At 48.6% G+C, this 19,045-nt stretch overlaps 1 protein-coding gene across 3 annotated transcripts in view; it reads right to left on the bottom strand.

Annotated features, from left to right (window-relative positions):
- MOB3C (MOB kinase activator 3C) overlaps window positions 1-19,045 on the bottom strand; it is a 51,612-nt gene that overhangs the window by 12,937 nt on the left and 19,630 nt on the right. For all 3 annotated transcript variants that reach the window (XM_043520874.1, XM_027824045.3, XM_043520875.1), the window contains exon 3: window positions 4,649-4,851. In XM_043520874.1, the coding sequence (XP_043376809.1) occupies window positions 4,649-4,851 (203 nt within the window). The remainder of the gene's footprint in view (window positions 1-4,648; window positions 4,852-19,045) is intronic.

Genomic DNA, 19,045 nt, shown 5'->3' with positions numbered 1-19,045 from the left:
AACACTGCCCTGACTCACAGGAGTGCGGTGACAACAACCACATTAAGGACTGCCAGGCACTCAGATACTATGACAAGTGGGGGGATGAGATAAGCACAAGAACTAGATAGATCCTCCCCGCTTCCTAGCTACAGAAAGTGAGCTCTGGGGAGGTTGTGTGAGTCACACAAGCGAGTGAGCAGCAGAGCCAAGAATAAAGCGCCACTTCTCCAGACTCCCAGGCTCTGTTATAGCCACTACACCATGCTTCCACCCGCTAAGAGGAACAGGTGGCTAGGGAGGGGGCGGTATAGCTCAGTGGTTTGAGCATTGGCTTGCTAAACCCAGGGTTGTGAGCTCAATCCCTGAGAGAGCCATTTAGGGATCTCGGGCAAAAATTGGGGATTGGCCCTGCTTTGAGCAGGGGGTTGGACTAGATGACCTCCTGAGGTCCCTTCCAACCCTGATATTCTATGACAGAAAGGGAGTTTGGCTGAGAGAGCAGGAGGAGAGAGAGAAGCTCTCTGATGCAGCTGTTCTCTGCATATCTTACATTCCCCAATTTGCCAATGAAAAGGGCTGACTGAGTCCATGACCCGAAACACAGTCAGCAGTTGTCAAGGCACAAATCGGCCCATTGCTTTAGAGGATTGGAGGAAGTTGTCATAGGTGTATATTCCAAATGAGCAACAACAAATATCTAGATACGAATTTCATGAAAGGGCGCATGAAAAAAATCCAATACTCACCATGGCTAGGGGTAAGAATCTGCCCTCTGTTATACGAGTCAGACCAGAAGACTAATGGTCTCCTGTGTGGAGCAGGGGCATTGTAGACTAGTGGGCAGGGGCACTGTAGACTAGTGGGTAGAGTGGGACCCTGAAAGTTCTGTTCCAGGCCCTGCCACTGACTTGCAGTTTGACCTCAAGCAAGTCACTGAGTCTACCTCTGCCTCAGTTTACCCCTTCTGAAAAGCAAGATAAGTTCATTCATCTTGCTAAAGTGCATTAAGTTCCTTTGCTGAAAGGGGCGATTTAGGTGAAAAATATTATTTTCTCATTCTTACAATTCACACCGGGACACAGCCAGCAAAAAAACCCCTATCAAATAAACAAAGACCCGGGACTTATTGAAAGGGTGCAAGGATGTTAGCACTGAAACTTCCACTTATTGTGTCCTAAAGGAAAGCGCATTAGGGAGGGGGAAGTGGTTTATTATAGCAACATTCTTTTCCCTCTCATCCTCTTCAACTTCCTGGTCTTTAATAGTGTTTGGGGCCAGAGGCGGAAAAGAGCAGCTCCCAGATGAGACAAGCTTAGCACAGCTCCTGCTGTCTCAGCCAGAGGGGGGCTGTTTTTTGGGGGGGGCGGGGGAGGGGCGCTCAGCTACTACCTCCAGCCCATGGGATCTGGTTGGAGTCTTGGCTGCACTAATAAGCCATATTTTTCACGTGTATAGCAGAGAAAAGCACTTTACAAAAACTACTAGCTAGATCTTACTGAGTGATTTAGCCTTCTAAACACCACCCTGGCAAAATTCAGCCATCTCTGGGGCAGACTAGAGCGGCGGCCAGCCAGCACATGGTCAAGGGGAGGGCAGTTTTGGAGAAGGAACTCAGAGCAAATCCCCCTGCTCACAGGAGAAGTGCCCTGAGCTATTTATGGACTGCACAAAGCAGATGGGACCTTGATTTTCCATCACTTCTGAAAGTGAACGAATTGTACAGGGGTCCTGGGTGCCTTTCGCAGTCAGCGCCCTCTCGCAGCTGTGCGTGATGCCATGGCAACTGCCTCAGTTTCTCTCCCTCCACCGTCATTCGTTTGGCCCTGTGCAGGGTGACTTCCTCTTAGGAGTCCAGCTGAGTCGTCTATAGCCACTCCCCTTGAGGGGCAGTAAAAAGTCCAACAGCCCAGTGAACCCTAGCAAAGAAGCAATAATCCCAGCCCCCATAGACTCCAGACCCCTTGGCTCCAGGTCCCTTTGCTAGTAGATGGTAGGAGACCCCAGCAAGGCCTGCTCACTCCTCTGGGATCCAAGGGACCTTTCATTAAGCAGCAGGGACTGGCTCCTCGCAATCCCTTGGTGCTTCCTGGTCCACCGCTCCTGTAATCCTCTTCCAGACTCACAGTTTCTGATTCTCTTTCTCTGGAAGTCAGACTTGCGGCCGCTCTTCTGCTGAAGGAGTCTGTGCTTAGCTGAGAGAGCTGGTCTACCTGTTAACCCCTTCGTGGTCATGGCAGCCTGGGGTCTATGCACCCCACGACCCCAGGACTTACTTTCTCCGACTCAGAAGAAGTTACCTTGCTGGGGTTTGAATCACTGAGTCAGAGTATTTGACCTAAGACTTAGCCATTCCCTTAGCCCCCAGGTGGTCACCCACAGAGCAAGCCATCTGCTGAGCACGCAAGCTATCACGAATGGTTGGGTCTGTTAGACGCCAATTTAGAGATGCACCAAGAGCCAAGGAAGATGAAGTTACACCAAGGATGAATGCGGCCTGTTGCCCTTCAGATGATCACTGGCATCATCGTACCAAGCAGCTCAGTTCCTCGTGGCCTCAGTGGAACCCATCAGTCACCCCTTCTGGCATCTGCTTTGAAAACCTTTTAGCATCTTCAACCTCCCATTCCAACCATGTGACACTCACGCTTTTGAATAGCTGGAAATCAATCCAGCAAGAACCACAATGGGACGAAATAGTTATTGAGCCGTAGCTCATCAATACCGAACAAGTTTTGTCATGATTAGCGTCATTAGGAAGAGGAGCTAATCAGGATGAGGTGCTACTTGCCAGGGCTCCAGGCCATTAGATCAGAATTAGTTCATCTTAAACTATTGATAGGTACGTCATATGAACCTGAGGGCTCTTTGGCCAGCTGAGCTATCATAACCTGAGTCAGAATCAAAGTGACGAGGCAGGATAATTAATTAGGCACCTGGATAGGTTTCTTCCCAAACTTCCAGCAGACCTAGATTTTCCGTAACTCCCCTGTGTCAGCCATGTGGCACTACACAGAGTGTACAGTGCTCAAAGGAAGGAGGAACCCTGATCGGGTCAGGAAATAATGTCTCTCGCAGCCGGGCAATGCGGGAGGACAGTGGAGTTAAAGGCATGGATATAGGCCCCGACCCTGCAATCAGATCTGTGAAGGAGGAACTCTGTGCTCATGTAAAGCCCTCTCCATTCAAATGACCCTTCATGTCATCACAATTCTCTGCGGCCACAAAATCATAGATGCGTCAGGCTGGAAGGGACTCCGAGAGGTCATCAAGTCTGGTGCCCTGCACTACGGCAGGACCAAATAAAGCTAGATCATCCCTGACAGGTGTACTTAAAAATCTCCAGTGATGGGGATTCCACCATCTCCCTTGGAAGCCTGTTCCACAGCTTACCTCCCCTTAGAGTTAGAAAGTTTTTCCTAATATCCAACCTAAATCTCTCTTGCTGCAGATTAAGCCCATTACTTCTTATCCTACCTTCAGTGGACATAGAAAACAATTGACCTCCTTATATCGGCCCTTAACATATCTGAAGACTTTCATCAGGTCCCCCATCAGTCTTCTTTCCACAAGAAGCAACATGCCCAGGTTTTCTAACCTTTCCTCATAGATCTCAGGTTTTCTAACCAGCTGATGATTTCGGTTGCTTTCCTGAGGACTCTCTCCAAGTCGTCCACATCTTTCCTAGAGTGTGGCGCCCAGAATTGGACACAGTCCTCCAGCCGAGGTCTCACCAGTGCTGAGTAGAGCAGGACAATTACCTCCAGTGCCATACATGCAACACGCCCGCTAATATACCCTAGAATCATAGAATGTCAGGGATGGAAGGGACTTCAGGAGGTCATCTAGTCCAACCCCCTGCTCAAAGCAGGACCACATCAGAATGATACACATCAGCCATTTTTTGCAACTGCATCACACTGTTGATTCATATTCAATTTCTGATCCACTGTAACCCCCAGATCCTTTTTGACAGTACTACTACCTAACTATTCCCCATTTTGTAGCTGCACATTTGATTTTTTTCTTCATAAGTGCTTTGCACTCATCTTTCCGTCACCATGGCTGGAATCCAACCAGGTGGGCTGACCTAAATTATTGTTGTGATAGCACGTAAGGACCCCAGCCAGGGATCAGGGCCCTGTTAAATGAGGCATAGTACAATCAGAGACCCTGTCCCAGGAGGGCTCACAAGCTTAGATATAGACAACAGGTGAATGAAGACATGCAAGCGTGGGCGAGGGCAAGGCAACAGTACAGAGAGGTGTGTTTGCACAGATTAGGAGCCAGGGTGGTCTCAGTGGCCACGTGGTCACCAGCCCAACCGATACCACGAGGTATTTCTGGGTGCTGTGGCAGAGGCAGGGTTTAAGGAATGACTTAAAAAGAAGATCAGGTGGTGGTTTTGTGAATTTTGATGGGGAGTTCTTCCTAAGCGTAAGGGAGAAAGTATGGAGGTGCTCGTAGGAAAGAGTGGAGAAGAGGGTGATCAAGGCAGACACTGCTGTCAGTATGTCAATGTGAAAATAACAGAATGGGAACGAAGGGCAGGGTTCAATGGCAAAGGGCCATTAAGATGAGGACAAGGACTTTGGTGGGGAACAGGCCTTGTGTTCTCTCTCTGCAGAGAGGTGAATTTCACCCCCACGTGAAGTAGGCAACTTCTTACCAAAGGCTCCAGCTCCCGGTGGTCAATGAGGCTGAACTCTCTGCTGAAGTAGTAAAAGTGCTTGTAGCAGGTGTTGACATGGGCCTCGGCACCCATGCTGATGATACTATCGAAGTGATGGATGTAGACATGGACGAAGACTCGGAAAAGGCGGGTGAGGATCTTGGTACACACCTGCTGGAAATTCTTGGGGAAGGGGACTCCTGCAAGGCAGAAACAAAAGCCATTTTCAGAGTTTAAGCATTTGACAATTTCCAAACAAGTAACATTTAAAAGGCTTGGTACATCATCACTGTAACAATATGGAGGATTCCACCTCACTATTTATTACACTGACGATCATCATTTTACTGTTTCCTGGCACTTCTCCCATCTGCTTGTAGTGTCCAACTGTTGTCTCTCGTCTTACCATGAAGCACGTTTGTGAGTCTTTACAAGAACAGGTTTCAGAGTAGCACCCATGTTAGTCTGTATTCGCAAAGAGAAAAGGAGTACTTGTGGCATCTTAGAGACTAACAAATTTATTTGAGCATAAGCTCACGAGTACTCCTTTTCTCTTTACAAGAACAGGGTCTAGTTTTATGCACTGTGAGTATCTCCACTAAAGTCACTGGAAAGAGCTGCAGTGAGTTTTGGATCTGGACCACAGTTCAGAACTGTTCAAGAAACAGAATATTTCTTTTGTGGGAAGTTTTGAAATGACTGTCCATTCTCATTGAGAATTAAATGTCAAAGAAGCCAAAAATTTTGCTACGTGAAAAAAGACCAAAAAAGTGTTTTTAATTGGAAAGATCAACATGGGAAATTACCACATTTCAGACGCAAACAAAAATTTTACAAAACGTCAGCGTGAAATGTTTTGGTTTAGTTTTGAGGCGGCCATTCAAAATGCAGGTTTTTGTTTTGATTCTCCCAACTGGGGAAATTTCATCCAATCAACACCTTTCCGGCAGAAAATTCCAATCTTGGCAAGCCATGTTTTCCAATGGGAAAGCTTTTTAGCTAAAAAAATTCCGCCAGCTCTACCCATTGGGCATAAAGTTAAGCATGTGCTTAAGTGTTTGCAGGATCAGGGGCTTAGACTGTAATTTCTTTAGCCTGGTGGCTGTCTTTTCACAGAAGGGGTGAAATATCTAGCACAATGGAACCTTGAGCCCTGATTGGACCCCACAGGTGCTACAAATAATGATCAGTAACAATAACAACCATCAAAGCTCTTAATAGACATTAGCTAATGAACCCTCCCAAACTCCTGTGACACGGGCGTGCATTATTAAAGCTGGTTGAATGCTTTAAAATGACAATATTTTGTTGTACGGCCACCTTTTCACCAAAAATTGAAAACACGCCTGTCTTTTGACTATTTACATTATTGGCTCTTTCGGTCAGGGGCTGTCTCTCACCTGGAGTACATCTCCACTGCAGCCGGGAGCTCGCTTCGCAGCGCGGGTACACAGACACGCGCTAGCGCTGCTCAAGATAGCACAACCAAATGTCAGTGTAGTCCGGGGTAGCACAGGAAGTGGTTCAGGCTAGCCACCCGAATACGCACGCAGAGGTTCCAGGCAGGTTTGTACTCAGGTGATTAGCTCAAGCCACCACCCACGCTACCCTGGCTACGTGGCTCTTTTTAGCATGCTAGCTTGAGCCAAGCTAGTGCACGTCTGTCTACCTGCGCTGAGCAGCACGCTCCCAGCTGCAGCGTAGATGTATGTGCAGCACAATGGGGCCCTGATCTCAGCTGGGGCCTCTAGGTGCTAGGGGAATACAAACAATAATGCCTCCACGGGCATACAGACACAGTTCTTATGTCTCCTTGATGGAGCTATAACACCTGCGAACACCGGCAGGTGCCCTATCCAGCTATTCCTCCCAAATGCACCTTGCCCGGATGGGGTGCTAACTCCAGGAGTCTGGCTGCCCATGCACAGTGGGCTGGGAGAAAGGATCCCACTTCCCCCACCATACAAGCCTGCAGAGACACAGCTAGACTCAAGCTCAGAGAAGATTCATCTAAACTTGTCCGAGCCGAGCCAGCAAGTCAGTGGCCGTCGTGGGTTTATGCCACAGAAGTTCCTGGATTCTGGTGCTACGTTTAGTCCGTCAGATTTTGCCAGCCTTTGCCAGTTTCAATGGAAGTTACATGGGAACATGGAGAAGAGATCTGGAGCGGCAGCTGCTTCGCAGAATGGAAATCTCAGGGTGGCAGGTTTGCAGATGGGCGGTGCAACTAAAGCCATTCCAGTTCCAGCCCCAGCCCCCTCACCCAATTACGTAGATTTAGCTATGTCTGAAAACAAGCTCCACACCAAACATTGATCTGTCTAATCAGGCTTTATAAGATATATGCATAAGAGCCCCATTAACGGTGCTCTTTCACCTCCGTTCACTATTAGGCACCACTTTCAAAGACTAGCTGAGGAAGTGCCAGCAGCCATGCATTGGTTTTCTGCATCATGCTTTCAAGTGGGCTATGCTGGGTCACCCCCCTTTGAAGTCATGCCTCCCTGGAAACGTAGCAAGAGGCTGTTTAATCATTGAAGCTGCCCAGCCTAATGACGCACAGATTAGCATTTAAAGACATCTCAGCGGAGTTGCATCTGCACAATGCAGCTTCTTCCGATGATTTTCCGATGAACCCCTGGTGCGCCGATGAAGATGAGCGAGCATGTGTTAATTACAGCCACGTTCACCACAGTCCAGCCACGCTCTGTGTATTAGTGAATAAAGCACTACTATTTAACCATGGTAAAAGTGTCAGGGCTGGATCTCGGTGAGTCCAATGACCACGGTAGGCCCAAGCCATGAAGTTTGGACCTGGATGCAGAGTTCAAGGGGGTTTGGTCTGGGTTTCGTTTTGACCGGCTCTCGCAGCCAAAGAGTGCTAGCTAGAGGAAATGGGACTAGGCAGCGTTAAATAGGGACCAGCTGAAAAATTTGGCTCCATCTGAAGATTGGAGGAGGTGTTTTGTAAATCCAGATCTACCCTTTCTCCCTGACCTACAACTCAAGCTCCTCTCAAAGGCTCAGGGGACCTAGTGAATTTCACCTACAGGATTCCAGGTCAAATCCAGCCTAGCTTGGTAGTTGCTAAATGTTTACCAGGTGGTGGTAAAACAGGTTGGCTGATCTCAGCCTTATTCCCACCTGACAAGTGTCTGCCTCACTCAGAGATACCATCGCAAGTCTCGGAAGAGGAGAACATGGATAGAGTTAGGGTTAGGGCTCGGGTTAGGGTTAGGCGAGTCTCGGAAGAGGAGGACATGGATAGACATTTTCCCCCAACTGGAATTTTTCAGAAATTCTGTTTGGTGGGAAGTTGTGAAAATATTTGTTTGGAATGAAAACAAATTTTGAAATGGCAAAATGTCCCATGAAATGGAAATCTTGAGTTTTGACCAGGTCTGCTCACAATAACTTCTGCAGGAGCGTGAGTTTGTGTGCGGGGGGGGGGGGGGGGGGGGGGGGGGGGGGGGGGGGGGGGGGGCGGAGGGTGAGAAAACCTGGATTTGTGCTGGAAATGGCCCAACTTGATGATCACTTTAGATAAGCTATTACCAGCAGGAGAGTGGGGTGGGAGGAGGTATTGTTTCATGGTCTCTGTGTATATAATGTCTTCTGCAATTTCCACAGTATGCATCCGATGAAGTGAGCTGTAGCTCACGAAAGCTCATGCTCAAATAAATTGGTTAGTCTCTAAGGTGCCACAAGTACTCCTTTTCTTTTTGCGAATACAGATTAACACGGCTGTTACTCTGAATTCTGCTTGACTGTAGCTATTAAAGGTGCTGTGTTCTGTGACAGCCACTTGTACATCTCTTTCCACACTAAAATCACTGTTCTCTTTTTCTAAGCAGTTTCCTAAGACTTGACAGATGATTAGGCAAGTTCTTCATAAAGGAATTCTTAAGCTCTGTTTTCAAGCAGCACTGACTGCTTGCTCTCCTCCTGGGCAACTGCTGGGTTCTTCAGCAAGAGAGATTTAAAAAAAGACAAAAGATGTTTCCATAATCCTCCATTCACAAAAGTCAGCACTTCAAAGGCCAAAACTCAGAGTGCGGCCAATGCCACCACTGGGCTAAATCCGAGATGTACTTAATAGGGGAGACACAGACTACAGCCTGTTTCCAAAAACATAGTTACCCCTAAGCTCTGAAAACTATCGGAAACATGATGACAAAGCACAACACATCAGGGGTTCCCCTTCCCATACATTGATTTAAAAAGCTGCATAGATTTCATGTTTTTTATAGATCTAACGGACCAGATTCTGCTCTCACTTATGCGGGAGAGACTCCGCTGGGTTTAATGGAATTACACCCGATTTTCACAGATACCGGGCTAAATTCTGCTCTGTTTTCTTCAACTAAAACACACTCAGCCCTCTGGTTTGTTGTTTGTTTTTTACCCTTTTGCTACGAGACAGGATTTCCACGGCCGATTATCAATAAGAAAAGGTGCGGTTAGGATTTTGCATCAAGTCTTTTATTGCTTTTGTGGAAGGTGGGTGAACCATGAATACCTAACTGAGAAAACGAACCTATTGTGTGGACAGTAAAGGGTTAAATTGACTGTAGAGGATAATAGGACTGGCCTGTGGTTAAGGTCCTGGATGGGAACTCCAGAGCTTTGGGTTCTGTTCCTGGCTCGGTCACAGACTGTGTGTAAACAGCAGCAGGTCCCTTCATCTTTCATTCCCCCAGCTGTAAAACGGGGCTAAGAATCCTGCCTTACCGAGCGTGTAAGATCTTTGGGGCAGGGACTGTCCCTCACTATGTGTTTGTACAGTCCCTAGCACAGTGAGGCCCTGATTTTGCCTGGAGACTGAGGCGCTAATAATGTAGCTGAGATATATGAAATTCTGCCTCTAAGGAAACCAAACCAAACCCCGAGGTCTATTTCACAATAATACAAACCTTGCACTGGGGACAACAGGATCTGGTCAGAGGCAAAAAAACAACTCAGTGAAGGTATCAGGATCTGGCCCATTATTCATTTGGTGGTTAAGGAGCCAGATCAAAGGCATTAGTTTCCCTCTTTAGTTCTTTAAAGGGAAGATGTGGCTAGGGCCAGGCCCTGCCCCAGGCTAGCAATCTGTATGTGTTGCTAGGAGTCTGTTCTCTTTGTCCTGCATCTTTAACTGTCAAGACAGGGCCCCTCTGCCTGTCTGTTGGGGGACAAGGCTGTGAGGTGATTCCATGGGATGAGCAATTTTGCCCTCTATAATAGCAAAGCAAGCAAGCAGGTTGTTCAGTTTCCCCGTAGCCTGGAGGGTCTAGGTTAACTGGGGATCTCTTTGGGCCTGATCCAAAGCCCACTGCAGGCTGCTGGAGTCTTCCACTGACTTCAGCAGGCTTTGGATCAAGCTCTCGATTGGATCAAGTAAAAGCCCTAAATATTTGAGATCAGCAGCTCACCTGGTGACAGAGCTGCTGTTACTGCATAGAGAAGGAAGGCAGAACATCATGGCCCCAGCAGAGTAAGATGAGGCTGGAAAATGATGAAGCAGCAGCCAGCAACGCTCCCCTTAATAAAGAGGATCCATCAGAGTCAGTGACTTTTAACAAATGTGTGTTTTCAGCATTGCCACTGGGTAACCCCTCTGCTCTCCAGGGGGGCTTCTGAGACGCTGTTCATAACACTACCAGGGACTCAGCAAGGGGCTGTTGTGAAGGAAGCAGCGAATGCCGCAGCTCTGTGTTTGTGACCTAGTGTTGCTTACACATCCTGCTTCCCTGATCCCTTTTCCGACCAAAACAAAAAGCAAGGAAGAAACTTGATCCAACTTGCCAGTTTTAGTGTATGCTGCAAATAACCCGTGGGGCGGTGCTTATAAAATCAGATCACATGGTAAAAGCAGGTCAGGGGGCTGGGGTGGGAAATAAAGTCTGTTTCCCAGAGCGAGTATTGTCAGAGGACTAGATTCTTTGCTCTGGCTGAGTTTACACTTAGGGCAGGACCAAGGGGAGTGGGAAAGGTAGCTTTACACCACTCTGGGTTCCAGGGCTGGCCAGGAACCAGTCCAGACTTCTGAGTGCCTTAGAGCAGCGGCTGCTCTAACTTACATCTGGCTGCCAACAGCTCTGAGGGGACATTTCAGCAGCTGGGGACCACTGGGGTGTAAAGACACTCTGGCCACACCCTCTTCTTCATGAGAATAGCCAATGCACTGGGGCAAGGGAGGTGCTACCCAGGGACGTCACTGAAGAATTCTCGTTGGGCAAGGGGCAATTTAGAGAGGGCAGAGTCTCAAGTGTTTTGTGACAGCAAACCAGTAATGGGTAGGGAATGGAAATTCCCAGTTCAGATCAGGAGATGGAGAAGTCCACTACTGAGAACGCAGAGACGATGTCTTCCCAGCCAGAGTCACCTCCTATGTGCACACTCCCAACCTTCTCTTTAAAAGATCAACAGTCACAGGTCCAAGAATTTATATTGCTCTGCCATCACCTTCTAGCTAGGTCTGTGCTAGTTCTGTGGAGCTCAATGCCCAGCCCTCTGGAGGGATGAACTCCATGAGAAAAAACCAGGGAAAAAATGTTTGCATGACTCCCATGTACCGAACTCATCAGCTCCAGTTACCACGGCCCAAGACTGATAGGCTAGTACCCATTTCTGCCACATGGTGCCACAGTGTTATGATTCCCCATGAACACACACACAAGCCCACACATGCCCATGTGGCACTGGAATTGGTATTGCCTTTGATTTGGAGTGTGCAGGGGATGTTGACAGGCAGCTGTGGGTGAATAAGGCAGAAAGGTTTCCAAGCAATCAGACACGGTGACATCAGGCAGATCGGACAAACTGGATTTGGCAAAGTCACCCCTGAGCACGTGCTTGATGTTCAACTGTAACTGAACGTGAATTCTCCACACCATGCTCTCCTCTGACATGTCAGCACGTTGTCCGTTCTCATCCACCCCTACATCCCATCACATGGCTGCATAAGCTGCCACATCAGCCTTTTATAAGAACTGAAGAACTATGCCCCGTCCTAGGGAGAGGGCTCATCATAATAATACAAAATTTGTTATCCCAGCCCATCGAGTCCAGATTCCTGCTGCCACCCTGCTTTGGATGAAACGCGAAAATAAGCACAACACACCTGTGTATGGGAAGTAGTAATTCCTTCCTGACCCCTGAGATGGCCAGGAAACGACCTGAAGCATGGATATGTCATTCTAGAATCTTAGCTTCTACCGGGCAATTGCAGCACATACAGGAGAATGTATATCCCCATCATGCTCAGAAGCAAGTCTTAACCCAGACCGTGCCGAAGTATTTAAAAAGGAAGAGGCAAGCTGTCTGTTTGTGGTACACAGGATCCACTCAGCATGGTGGCCTGCAAGATGATTAAAAAGCCTTCCTCTGGGCAGGAAGTGGGGTGGAAATCTGATAAGCTTCCACCCCCCTCTATTTATGTGCTGCTGTGAATTTTCAAAGCCCTGAAGGCTTCTTACCACCCTGCTGCTCCTACCCGCAGTTCAGCATCGGAAAGTGGCAAGTTCCAAAGCAACGGGTGCCAGCCTCGCCTCTTTTCTCACATCAGCAAGGAGATAGGGAAACTGAACTTCCCCTTGCCCTGAATCTAAATTCAATGGATGTTCTTTCGGGTACCGAGCCATCGCCCTGGCAGCCACCGCACCCCTGCAAGAACAAAACACCCACACCAGGCATGTTCCACATCTCATCTGTCCCTTATGGAGTGGCATAAATAACTAGCCCTTCTGCTCCTCAAGCCATCCCATCTTGGCTCTTAACCGAGCTGCTCCCTAGAATGATGGAGCATCATTTGCCACGGGGGCAGGGACATCCGGAGCTAAACGAGCCTCCCTCTCTCTCCATCCTCATTAAAAGAAAGAGGAGCCTTCCTGGTAGAAGACAAGGGGAAGATTTCTCGAGCCAGAGGCACACAGGGCCATTCAGCTGTAACGGATCTGGTGTCAGGCAGGCTTGCGTGATGCTTAACATGCTTTCCCTTCAGCTGATCTTTGCTGCATCGATAAAATTGCCTCACTGATGGCTCATTAGCCATCGCTGAGAAATTAAACTCCTTCCCCAGCCCCAATCAGACCCTTCTGAAAAAGAGCTAACCTGACTTCCAGAGATTCCCAGCAGCACCGACCCTGCACTTCCAGATGCTCAGCTTTAAATCACGACCGAGGACACCGGGGGGAAATGAGGTTGGTTAGAATCATAGAATCATAGAATATCAGGGTTGGAAGGGACCTCAGGAGGTCATCTAGTCCAACCCCCTGCTCAAAGCAGGACCTATCCCCAATCAAATCATCCCAGCCAGGGCTTTGTCAAGCCTGACCTTAAAAACTTCTAAGGAAGGAGATTCCACCACCTCCCTAGGTAACGCATTCCAGTGTTTCACCACCCTCCTAGTGAAAAAGTTTTTCCTAATATCCAATCTAAACCTCCCCCACTGCAACTTGAGACCATTACTCCTTGTCCTGTCCTCCTCTACCACTGAGAATAGTCTAGAACCACCATAGTCTAGAGCTTTTATCACTGTGTTAACCAAAGTCCTAATATAGAACAAAACCATATGAAAGGTTTCCCTATCACATGATACACGATGGTGCTGCCATAATCCTACATTATAGGATTGTTTTGACTAGAGTGAGCAACTCAGGGCTAGTCTACCCAGGAAAATGATGTGGTTATCGATGTGGAACAGGGTTACTTTTTGGAGAGGCATCACGTTGTGGAGCAGAGCGGTAATGGGCCCCCTCTGCTCTAGCCCAGTGAGGCCCCAATCTTGGTTGTGACCTCTAGGTGCTAATGTAAATAATAATAATCCATTATTATAATTCCAGCCACAAAGACGGTGCCTAATTCTCAAATCCAGGCCTGCTGCTTTTATCCTGTGTTAACCAAAGTCCTAATATAGAACAAAACCATATGAAAGGTTTCCCTATCACATGATACACGATGGTGCTGGCATAATCCTACATTATAGGATTGTTTTGACTAGAGTGAGCAACTCAGGGCTAGTCTACCCAGGAAAATGAATCCAAATGAACTTTTAAAAGGGATTTGTTAAACCACAATAAATCCCTGCGTGGACACTGACACAGAATTAAGGTGGCCTTAATTCAGTTGAGTTTAATTCGCTTTGGAGGACAAGCCCTCGTACATAGTGACTTTGATTCCAAAACACTTCCCAAACTTCAAAACCTGATTGGACAATCTACACCGAGAAGAATCATTTTCCCCTCTACAGAAATGCAGCCACATCTGAGGTGACACAGAGCAACTGCTTAACAGCACTCAGGAACAACAACAACAACAAGTGAGGCCATCGAGTGAAGAGAACTGTATCCATCTGAAACCCTCGGAAGGATACAAGTACTCAAAATTTAATTACCTTAATTGATATTTGGCCAGGACCCTGGTCTTAGGGGTTACTTGCAGCCGTACAATGGTTTAGCACCTTAATTTTAACTTTACTGGGACGTTTTACTTGAAACCTACCTAGGGTTGTGCTTTAAATGCTCAAGGAGATATGTTTTCCACACACTGCACTGATTGCTTCAAAACACGGAAACCATGTGGGACAATGGGTAGAAAGATATTAAAATGAGAGAAATCCAAAAGTATACACAATTATGAAAACACAATTCTAAGCAGTCTTTGTATCTTCCCTGCCAGGAGTCTGCCTACGTACCACTAGTGCCAGCTAATTGCATTCTTTCATTATTAATCAGTCCCATGAAACTGTAGAAAGGAATAATTCAAGTCAGCAGTATTAATACAATGAATTATTAATTATTATTATTATTAAATCCCATTTTGGCAGCTTATTGTTAACAGAATGGCCCCTTCCTCTTTAAACACCATTTTAAAAACTTTTTTTTTAAAACACCACTTAAAATTAATGGCAGGACAGCAGCTGCAAATTATACATGGTGTTAATTTTGGAAGGAGATGGGAAAAGACAAAAAAAACCCTCCTCGTTTTCTCAGCTGGCTGGTTTTATAATCGCATCATGCTGCGTCCAAATGTTTCCCCCCTTTATTATTGGGAAAGTATCAGATTGTTTTGTTTTGTTTTGTTTTGTTAATTGTGTTCTTTGGGAAAGGGCATGGAAGGCCCAGATTGTGTTTAGAAAGAAAGCACTTCACATAGTTGCTTAACTATGAACAAAGCCTGCTAATTTCACGGACAGAATTTAAAAGGGTGCTCAGCGCTCTTTTACAATCTGTAGACCTGATCTAGGCAGGTTTTGTACCGGAGTCACTACGTCGGTTAAGGGTCTGATTTTCTGTGGATATAGTTTTATCAGTACAATCCCTCATATGGTTGCAGTTAGACCAATATAAAAGTCCTTCTTCCATTATAGCTTATTCCTCTTCCCATAAAGGAATAAGCCATCCCAGCATGAGGATCTTTATACTGGTATAACCGCATCCACATTAGGGTAGTTGTACTGGTTTAATAACATTGGCACAGTAAATCAGAACAATGTGGGTGTGTGAAGCTAAGCCTTTAGCCTTTAACCTTATCTTCCATTGTTGACTCATACCACCACTGTCCTTAGTAATCCTATGCCCAAGCTTCTACATAAAATAATTCCGTGGGGCCTACAAACACCTCAACAAGGGTTAGGCAGCTGGCATGTGGCTACCCCGGCCCATACTGTCTCATTGTTCCTGTCCATCTGCATCCATCTGTTGCCTCTTGTCTTACTCTTGGATTATAAACTCTTTGGGGGTTGTCTTTTTGTTCAGTTTGTACAGCTCCTAGCACAATTGGATCCTGGTCCATGAGCTGGTCCATAGGTGCTACCACAATGCAAATTATAATCATTCCTGTGTGTGCGTGTCCCATAGCACTGTGTGACAGCAACCATATCTGGGAAAGGAAGCCATCCCATGAGCGGGCACAGCAGCTCAGTCAGGCCTCAGCATAACGGGCTGCCGTGTCTAGCAACGCCCCAGCCGTGCTCAGCATTCCCCTCAGGCCCACAGAAAAGCTCCCCCGCTGGGATAAGATAGGAGCTGAGCGGGGGGCGGTAAAGTCCTTCCCAGCTACCAGATGTGCAAGGCCTCCTCGCTGAAGAGAAGGGAACGGTCACATGCCCAGATCACCGCCCCATAGCAGCCTCGCTCCTTTGACATTGCTGCTGAGGGGCAAACCCTGCCTGTGCTTCTGCAGCCCCTGAGGGTACCCCGGCAGCAGAAGGGCTGTGAGGCTCCTGCCCGAGTGGATCTCAGCCACCAGCAGCAGTGGGTCCCCCTGGCTTTGCCCCCTGCTTATGTGGATTTTCCGTTCCGCCCCTCTCCAAGCGGCCAGTGGAGGTAGCATCTGTGGAGCTGCTCCCCTGACCTGGTGAGGGGAGTGGGGGGAATGGTGTTTCCCTGATTCAGTCTACACATTCACCCCACCCAATCAGAATAGCCCCTGGAGGCTGGGCTCTCCCTGTGTTCCCTCCCCCCCCCACTCCCCCGGGACTCCAATCAGTGTGCAGTGTCCAATCCCTAATTACAGAGGTCTCCTGCCTCCCCCAGGATGGTGGCACCAACCATTCTGCATTCACTTTAGGTGGAAGTGCTGGCCCAGGGCACAGCTGCTGGGCAACCCACGGCCAGGTGGCCCTTGTCCCCCTCGTCAAGATCTTGCTCATGGTTGGGAAGCTTGGCCCGATGGGAGCTTTCCCTGGGCGCTCAGCGGGCTGGGCTGGACCTGTACCATCCTGTCCCGAGCACGGGGCAGCGCGGCGATGCAGAGCAGAGAAGGAGTTGGGAGTCCAAGTCACAATTCCTCCCCTGCTCCCCCTTGGAGAGGGAGTAAGTTACTTCCTCCCTTTTAATGGAGTAGCTCATCCCCCCGCCATGCACCCCGGCCAGGGACGAAGGGCCAGTGGTGGGGCTTGGGCCCTTCACAATCCATGCCCGCCATCCCGGTCACTCACAGGGACCTGTATGAGATACATAACTCCTGCTCCCCACTCTCAAGGCTGGAGTCTCAGCAGGGCCGAGCTGGGGTGGGGAAGGGGAAAAAACCTTAGTTCCCTGCCTGGCCAAGGGAGGGCTGCGACCGTCTAACCCAATGTAATTGCACCCGCAAATCCAGGGCCAGGTTCGGCTACCCTCACTGATGCTGGACAGACCCCTTCCTTCATGGGAGCCAGTGGGACGGCTCAGAGTGAGGGCCTAAGGGTATCAAAATCTGGCCTTTTGAAACTATGGGGCTGCAACAGAGACTCAGAGTCCGAGCTCCCCAACGACCCGTCCTATCTGCTACAGTGCTAACAAACATTAACGGCCAGATCCTGCACTAGGGTATATCCTCCGCAGAAGCCAAAGCAGCTCTGCAGATGTACATCAGCTGAGTACCCAGCCCTAAAAACCAAAGGAATCAATGACACCATGAGCCAACCATCCGCGCTAATTTCCATCTGATTTCCCAGAGCCAGGAGGAGCGATTTTCCACCCCCGGCTGCACAAAGTGCGTTGGTTTGTGGAGTAGCAAATCTCTTTCCCTGTCTGTCAATACAGCTGGCCGACTAGCCCTGCTGAACTGTGCCCCGCCTCTGCGTTTGTGATTTTTGGATGACTCAGACAGCCGAGGAGAACCGCAAACAACATAAGGGAGTTCAGGCAACACTTGGCATTTCTCAGCAAAGGTTGGTTTGTCAGCGGTCAGTTAGCCCTTGCCAGAGAGCAGAAGAGATTGCTTGCCCTTGGGGAGTTCGATTGCACATGGCAATATCACGCGAGGGGGGGAAGCACGCGAGACCCACAGGAGAGAGAATGAGACACCAACACCCACCTCCTCTAGGCAGTATCAGATTCAGGTCAGAGTGTTGCCTGAGTGAGTAAAATACATAAGGACAGGGCCCCGACCATAACACTGCCACGGGAATCGTACGACATGTCAAATATTTGTGGGACTCCACTGTTCGGCTGCCCTGGGGCGGAGTCCAGAGAGGAATTTCTGGAGCGGGACTTAATTCTCTGTAGCCAGCGAGTCATGGGATGAGTTTTGCCTTTCTATCTGCACGTGATTTACCCTCAAACAGACGCTGCTCTACACCTTCCTTGTCCTGAATCACAGGAACATTTTACAGTCTGGGGGCCATTTGCAAACTATTCACTCTATGTGTTAAGAAGCAAGAAGAAGAAGGGGGGAAGAAGGGGGAAGTGCACCCAGTTCTGGGAAGGTGAGTGGAGAATGGGGGATCCTGGTATTGCGGAATGGGGCATATCGAGCCCCTGGTATGGAGAGAGGGAGGAAGGTAGACACAAACAGCCCCTCTCAGTGGAGGAAAGAGGGTAATAAGGGCTCACGCAGCACCCCTGCTGGGAAAGGGACTGGAGACCATGGTTATGCACACACAGCCGCTGGTATGGGGGGGTGGGGAGAATGGAGGTACCTCCACAGGGAGCGGGAGTCCGATAATAGACAGCTCATTAACACAGCAGAAAAAAAACCACCTGTAACCAGACCCACTGGTGGAGAGCTGATGCTAGATGAATTCAGACTAGGAATCGGGTGCAAATGTTTAAGAGTGAGGGGAATTAACCATTGTAACCACTCACCTAGGGCTGTGAGGGGTTCTCCCTCACTTGAATTCTTTAAATCAAAACTGGATTTCTTTCTGGAAGCTCTGCTATAGCTCTGTCAGGCCCCAGGGGTCTCAACTCCCAACATGGACCCAGATTTCATCACACTCCAGCCCTCCACTGGCAGCTGAGATAGCAGCTGGGACTGGGGCCCATGAAGCCCAACCAGGGCACAAGCCCCACCCCTCTGCTCTGATTGGGCAAGCTCCTGAGTGGGCTGCAGCCCCTATTTAAGCCAGAGGAGGAAATAGGTAGCCATCTGTACCATTGGGCTTCACTCTGCCATGGACCACTGGTCTGGTGTTCGCCTGGTCTTGCCTTCTGATCAGACCTCCTGGTGTCTGGAGTCTTGGTAACTGACTCATGATCCCTGCCCTCTGGTTCGTCTCTCAGTTCTGATCTCCTGGTGTTCCAACCAGGCCTGATTTCTGGTAATCGGCTCCTGGACCCTCAGCCCGCAACTAATGCTGACCCCGAAGCCAGACTGCCAACCCCCTGACCCTGATATGCTCCAATAGAAGTGATGGGCTTGATGCAGGCATTTTTTCAGATTTTATGGCCTGTGTGATAGAGGAGGCCAGGGTAGACGATCATAATTGTCCCTCCTGGCTTTTAACATCTCTGAATTCTGCAGATTTCCCCTGCCCCACGTCTTCCCTTCACACCACCTTGATCCATTCCCAGTGTATCCCTCAGGCTGCCCTACAAGGTCTGGTTCTTTGTAGACCACATTGAGCATCTTCTTTTGTTTATGTGCTTTCATTCCCTCGACTGGCTCCAATGCCCCTGCCTTGTCGCTCTCACCCAAACTCGTTCT

This window comes from Chelonia mydas, chromosome 8 (genome assembly GCF_015237465.2).
Source record: "Chelonia mydas isolate rCheMyd1 chromosome 8, rCheMyd1.pri.v2, whole genome shotgun sequence".
In the NCBI taxonomy this organism is placed as follows: domain Eukaryota; kingdom Metazoa; phylum Chordata; order Testudines; family Cheloniidae; genus Chelonia; species Chelonia mydas.
The sequence above is the reverse complement of the archived record's forward strand: the minus strand, read 5'-3'. Positions and strand labels throughout refer to the sequence as shown.